The 7288-nt window shown below is 37.6% G+C and overlaps 1 protein-coding gene across 3 annotated transcripts in view; it reads right to left on the bottom strand.

Annotated features, from left to right (window-relative positions):
- Positions 1-1275: 1275 nt before the first annotated feature.
- Positions 1276-7288, bottom strand: part of PUS10 (pseudouridine synthase 10) — a 61642-nt gene continuing 55629 nt past the window's right edge. For all 3 annotated transcript variants that reach the window (XM_060187224.1, XM_007539640.3, XM_060187225.1), the window contains 2 exons: positions 4126-4225; positions 1276-2679 (listed from right to left, as the gene is read on the bottom strand). In XM_060187224.1, coding sequence (XP_060043207.1) covers positions 2638-2679; positions 4126-4225 — 142 coding nt within the window. In that variant the 3' untranslated portion in view covers positions 1276-2637. The remainder of the gene's footprint in view (positions 2680-4125; positions 4226-7288) is intronic.

The raw sequence follows: 7288 nt of genomic DNA, 5'->3' as shown, positions 1-7288 counted from the left end.
CAACGGTTTGTTTGGCTTTGTATATTAATTCTCTTTTCAGCCACCAGGTTCCAGATGCTAACATGATGCGACCAGACTTCCCTGGACAGACAACCCCACCAATGTGCCTTGGAGCTCTGCTTCCCCAGAGCCCTTCCCCACTAGGGAAAGAGAGAGACAGGATGGGAATATGGATCAACCTGTCAACGCCCATGTTCAGTGGGGAAGCAATTGCAGAAGCCAGACCTTCAACCTTCTGCATCCCACAATGATCTTGGGTCCATACTCCCAGAGGGTTAAAGAATAGGAAACTATCAGGGGAGGGGTTGGGATATGGAGGTCTGGTGGTGGGAACTGTGGAAGCTGTACCCCTCTTATCCTATGGTTTTGTCAATGTTTCCTTTTTATAAATAAAAAAAAAAAAAAGAATTACTAATGTATTTAGGGTGATGGGATATCATTGGCTGAATAGTTCTGGAAACATCCCATTACATTTGAAATTATGGTACAACTAGTAGAGCACATATTACCATACACAAAGACCTGGGTTCAAGTCCTCCCTAGTCCCCACTTGTAAGGGTGAAGCTTCTCAAGCAGTGAAGCAGTGCTGCGAGTCTCTTTCCCACCTCCCCACTCCCAGTTTCTCTCTGTCCTATCTATCAAAATAAAAAAGACAAAAAAGGAAAAAAATAGTCACCGTGGGTGGTGGATATGTAGTAAAATTTCTCCAAATTGAAGATTCACACTAAAGTCATTACCTTTTTGTCTAAAGTTTATTTCTGTTGCCGCTTTCTCATTTTCTGGCATCGAAAAGTGAAAAGATTATTTGCTGTTATTCACACATAAGACAAAAACTCAAGCCATTTTCATGATTTCTTCCTTTTTAAAAAATTATTTATTGGATAGAGACAGAAATCAAGGGGGAAGGGGAAACAGAAAGGGAGGGAGAAGGAGAGACACCTGCAGCACTGCTTCACCTCTGTGAAGCTCATCCCCTACAAGCTGAAAACCAGTCTTGGCGAACTGTAGCATGTGTGCTCAACCTGTGTGCCACCACACGCACACGCACACGCACACGCACACACACACACACACACCCGACCCATGGTTTTCCAGTTTCTAAAGTGAGTGATAGATCTTAGATCTATTTAGAGATAAAGATAGAAAACTGAGCAACCCAATACTATACAAGTCACATGTTCTAAAAGTAAGTTCACATAGTTGAGTCAAGAGGATGTAAATTGCACTTAAAATGTGAAATTTTAAGTTTGTAAAGAAACTTAATTATGACATCTCTTTAGGTTTAGCTTATTTAATGTATTTCCTCTTCATAGTACCAAGCAATTATTTACCTTATGAGCAAATGGTTGCCATATTGTAGACTATCATTTTTTTGGTAAGTTCCTTGATTTTGGAGCTAATTTTCAAAAGTCAGTTCTCCTGGTTGACATCCTTAGGTGCCTCCTCCACATAGAAGGTCCTCAATAAAAGAATTTATTAGAAAGGACTCTAAATAGGAAACTTAGGTTTTCATTCCAGTATGGAAATAACAATTTTAGGTAAGTTATTTAACCTCTATTCTTTGGTTTCCACATTTATAAAATAGACATGCTAATATCTTACTTATCTGATGATATTTAAAACTGAATAATAAAGCACTATCAGCTGTGCTATAGCAATTGCAATTTTTCAAAATCTTATCCCTGGGTTTGAAGTTATTGAAGGCACTTGTGTCTCGTATAAAAGAGTTATGAAAGTTTCTTACCATGGCAAGCCTCAAATTCTAAGGTTTTGCTTTCACTCCACAGGAAATATACTTAAAATTATAGATTGTCAAAATAGTAAGTTGAGGGCTGTAGAGATAGATTCATAGTTATGCAAAAAAATCATGCCTGAGGTATCAAAGGTCCCAGGTTCAATCCCGAGCACTAGTAGTACTCTGGTAAAATAAACAAGTAACAATAACAGCAATAAAAAAATAACTTGAAGTGATAGGATTTATAACAAATCAGATAAAAATTTATTAAAGAACTTGCTTTAAATTTATTGGAAAAATATTAATGATATCCAGTTTATGTTTGGGATATTAGAAAATGACAGGTTGCTATGTAAATCTAGATAAAAATTTTACTAAGATAATTAAAAATTTTTAGAATATGGAGCCAGAGAGATAGCATAATAGGTAGGCAAAATGGCTTTCATGCCCAAGGCTATAAGGTCTAGGTTCAGTTCCCAGTAAAACTAAACCAGAGCTGAGAAAAAATTAAAACCCCGTGATTTTAAATGTGGCGTGCCTCTTGTAGAGGGAAATTCTGCTGAAAGAAATTGTAGCTTCTCAAATTATTAGAGAATGATCCTGTTTGCGTAAGTCCCTAAGTGAAAGAATTTAAAAGAAAATGCTTCACTATTTATACTTCAGCTTATGGGAGTTGGAAAGAAAATAAGAACAACCATAAGACATTCTTAGAAAAATATAACAAAATATTCACATACAGATCCTGAGATGTTATAAGAAATTTTAGAAGTACACAGATCAACATGATCCAAGTAAGTTCTAAGACACCGTTCTGGTGAGTAAACAGTCATTTTACAGTGTATGGTGAATTCATGTTCATATCATGTCAGAAAAATCTTGCTTTTTATTTCCAAACTCAGAAGCTAGTTGTCATCCAGAGCAGGGGGCCAGTCAACGTCTACAGACTAGAAGAAAAGAAGTCAAGTCATTAAAGTATAGTAGTGGTCTAGTGAGCATATTTGGTAATGAGGTAAAAATTTAATAGTTTTAATGTAATATAACAGAGAAGTTGAATTTGAAGGGAAAAAAAACAATGGAAGAGACAATGTAATTCTAAAATCCATTCTAGGACATGGGGCTCTTGGGTCTGTGGCTCATTTCTGAATCACTGAATGCTTGGTTACTTGGGTCATCACTATGCCGACAGTACATTTAAAAGTTTTTACATGGTAACTATGGGTAAAATAGCAAAGAAATTCAGATTAAGATACCAACTTTGCCTTAGAAATCTCAGTACTATTTTATCCAATCATTTTCACATTCCCATCTTGCATTTAGCAGACAGTATATACCTATAGTCTCAAGTGTAACTAAGAGAGCCTGAGAGATTACCTGAAACTAGAAAAGCGTAGGGATCTTTGCATAGCACATCGACAGACTTTCTGTTTCTCTTAAAATCAAATTTATCTGTTTCATGCTGGCTCTTCCAGAGCATAATCTTGATCTTCAAGTAAAAATGTTTTATTTAAAAAGCCCAAGTAAGGGTGGGGATAGATAGCATAATGTTGATACAAAGACTCTTGACTGATTGATTGGACAGAGAAACCCCCCTGCAGGTGGGGAGCCAGGGCTGGAACTAAGATCCTTGCACTGGTCCTTGCGCTTCGTACTATGTGCACTTAACCCAATGTACCACCACCTGGCCCTGCAAAGAGACTCTCATGCCTGAAGCCCTCAAGTCCCAATTTCAATACCCAGCACCACCATAAACAGAGCTAAGTGCTCTGGTAAAAAAAAAAGAAAAAGAAAAAGAAAAAAAGAAAAAAAATTTCCTTGTTAAGGATTTAGATCTTAAGCCATATGTAAGGCATATTTAGTATATAAGCTATAGATCTTTATAGCTAAAGATGATAAATGAAACCTTACTATGTTTTGAAAGAGTTAAAATGCCAGACCATGGTGCACCTGGTTAAGCACACATAGTATTTACTATGTGCAAGGACCCAGCTTTGAGCCCCTGCAGGATGCTTCACAAATGGCTAAGAAGGTTTGCTGGTATTTCTCTGTTCCTCTCCTCTATCTCTCCCCTCCCCTCTCGATTTCTCTCTGTCCTACTGAATAAAATGGAGGAGGGGGGAGGGAATGAATGGCCACTAGGAGTGGTGGATTCCTAGTGTTAGGACCAGCCCCCAACAATAACCCTGGAGGCAAAAAAAAAAAAAAATTAAAATTAAATTCCAAAGGTAGTCCTTCCCTGCAATACCATGATACCATCAGATTTAGACCATTTTCAAACACCTATTAAGGTGAGTAGTACTATATAGATTAATGTAGATTAATGCCAAAATAATAATAATAATCCTACCTAAATTTAATAAGCAAGTGAACATTTCCACAATAAAATGGTTTACCTCAACATCCAGCTCAAGAATATCTGCAGTCACATTCATCAAAGAGCCAATGTTTGGCTTGGTTCTTCCAAAGTCTCCATGTACAAATTCTTTAATGTAGCTGAAGTTTATTTAAGGAAAAAAAGATGATAGTCAGACAGTACTAACTACTTGGTGAAATTTGAGTGGTGAAAGAAAATGTTAGAGGAAAAACTGTCTCAAAATAAGCTACAGCAAAATAATTCTTGTTTGCTTATTTTTTTTAACATTTTTTTCTTTTTAATTTTTATATTTATTTTATTTATTTATTCCCTTTTGTTGCCCTTGTTTTATTGTTGTAGTTATTATTGTTGTTGTCGTTGTTGGATAGGACAGAGAGAAATGGAGAGAGGAGGGGAAGACAGAGAGGAGGAGAGAAAGATAGACACCTGCAGACCTGCTTCACTGCCTGTGAAGCGACTCCCCTGCAGGTGGGGAGCCGGGGTTCAAACCGGGATCCTTCTGCCAGTCCTTGTGCTTTGCGCCACCTGCGCTTAGCCCGCTGCACTACAGCCCGACTCCCAGCAAAATAACTCTTACCAGCTTAAGCAGCCAGGTAGGGATCTGTGATTATGTCAAACTTAATCCAAGTTTCCTCTCTCCCTCTCTCTATGTGTCTGTCTCTCCTCGTAATTAAGTGCCAAGATTTGGGAATGGACTTTTTAAATTAACTATAGTTCAACAAAATAAAACCCCTACAAAACAACTTAGCTTTTTTTTTTCTTTTCCATTACTACATTTTTTTTTATCTTTCTCGTTCTGTTTTCAAATATGGCAGCTGACTGGGGTCAGGAGGTGATGTACCTGCTTGAGTGCACACACTGCTATGCACAAGAATCCAGGTTCAAGTCACTTCATGATCAGTAAAGCAGGTCTGCAAGTGTCCATGTCTTTCCCTCTCTATCTTCCTTTCCCTTCTCAATTTCTCTCTGTCCTATATAATAAAATAGAAAGAAAGAAAGAAAGAAAGAAGAAGGGGGGGGGGGGCTGTGGTTCGTCCTGCCAGCATGGAGCCCCAGCAATAACCCTAGTGGCAATTAAAAACAAATACGGCAGCTGGCATCTACTAGCTATGCTTCTACAAGGTCACACATAGTGACCTTAATGATGACTTTCCTTCTGATATGATTCTGTGGCAACAGGATGGGAGGGACAATGAAAATATTAATTTAGTCTTGATATAGGTCCTTCAGAAGGATTATCAGAGGGACCTAAATTCTAGTTGCTTGCCAACATTCTTAATAAGAGAATTAAATTAGTTCTTGCTTTTTAAAAGGAACAACTTTTGTGTTTCCCTTTTTAAATTATGTTTACTTATTGGATAGAGACAGTCAGAAATCAAGAGGGGAAGAGGAGCTAAAGAGGAAGAAAGACAGAGAGACACCTGCAGCACTGCTTCACCACTTGTAAAGCTTTCCCTCTGCAGGTGGAGACTGGGGACTCAAACCTGGGTCCTTGCGCATTATAACATGTGCATTCTACCAGGTGTGCCACCACCTCCCAGCCCCTAGTGTTTCCTTTCTGAGTCTTCACATTTTAAAGTTTATGACTACTACTAGAGTCGGTCACTAAAAGATTGCTTTAGCATTCCTTAGTATAAAATATATTTGGAAAAAATATGTGTATATTTGATTTGAATAGGAAAAATGAATTTATTCTCAAATGTCAAATAAAATTTTAAAATCAAAATGCTGTTATTAGTGTCCTCATTTTCTTAAAGCTTATTTAGTCTTCACCAAATAGTTTGATTAAAACACAAGACATGTATTATCTAATAAGTCTTCTTTGCTAAATATTTTGCATAATTACCCAGTAACTATCATTCTTTTCTCTTTCATTAGAAAATAGTACTGATAGGGGGCGGGCCAGTAGCCCACCGGGTTAAGCGCACATAGTATGAAAACAGTACTAATATCCCCAGCACCACCATAAGCCAGAGCTAATCAGTGCTCTGGTAAAAAAAAAAAAAATAGCAGTAGTAGTGGTGGTGGTGGTGGTGGTGGCGGTGGTAGGTGGGAATAGATAGCATAATGGTTATGCAAAGAGACTCTTATGCCTAAGGCTCCAAAGTTCCAGGTTCAATCCCTCCCCCTACCACCACAAGCCCAAACTGAGCAGTGTGTTAGTAAAATAATAATAATAATAATAATAATAGATAACAATATGTGGGAAGGCCAAAAAATTCCCCAAAATTAAAAGGGTTCAGAGTGGTTCTGATTCATAGCTAGAGAGATGAAGTATAAGTCAGTGAATTAATTCAGTATATTAAGCAATATATGTGAAACATTCATATATATGTGTTTAATTATATCTAAAACTCTAGCAAATAGTCTTTCTTACCTCATACTGTAAGTTTTCTTACATAAATTCACATAAGTAGATTTATAAAATGTTTTAATTAGGATTAAAAGACATTAGCATCTTCAAAAGACCACTGCATTTTCCCTAGATCCATCAAAATTAAAACCAGGATTTGGTAAGGTTACTTTTCAATCTGTTATGTCTTTGAAATTCCATCCATATTATACCCTTAATGGGCAAATGTGCTCCATACAACAGAGATACAAAGATCTGCTCCAAACTGTAAAAATGTAGGACATTTTTAGAAATGAATAGCCTATATCTATTTCAGCTATTTCCAGTTCACTTCTAAGATTAGATATGGGAGAACAGAGATTAGTGGGGTGAGAGAGGCACACTTACCACAGCAATATACTGGTGATGATATATGGTGATTAAAACTAGACATTCTCCCCTTTAATATCCAGAAGTATATCATTATATTAGTTTTATATTAAGCACAAAGCACTAAATGTTACTAAAGCGTAACATCAAGCCTCAAATGAAAACTAGGAGCACCTGGGAGCCGGGCGGTAGCGCAGCAGGTTAAGCACAGGTGGCGCCAAGCATAAGGATCCCGGTTCGAGCCCCTGGCTCCCCACCTGCAGGGGAGTCACTTCACAGGCGGTGAAGCAGGTCTGCAGGTGTCTATCTTCCTCTCCCCCTCTCTGTCTCCCCCTCCTCTCTCCATTTCTCTCTGTCCTATCCAACAACATCAATAACTACAATAAAAAAAAACAAGGGCAACAAAAACTAGGAGCACCTTTTAAAAATGAACTAAAACTAAAATTCTACAGCATCCTGA

This window comes from Erinaceus europaeus, chromosome 3 (assembly GCF_950295315.1).
Source record: "Erinaceus europaeus chromosome 3, mEriEur2.1, whole genome shotgun sequence".
Classification (NCBI taxonomy): Eukaryota; Metazoa; Chordata; class Mammalia; order Eulipotyphla; family Erinaceidae; genus Erinaceus; species Erinaceus europaeus.
This window is presented reverse-complemented; position numbering and strand designations above follow the sequence as displayed.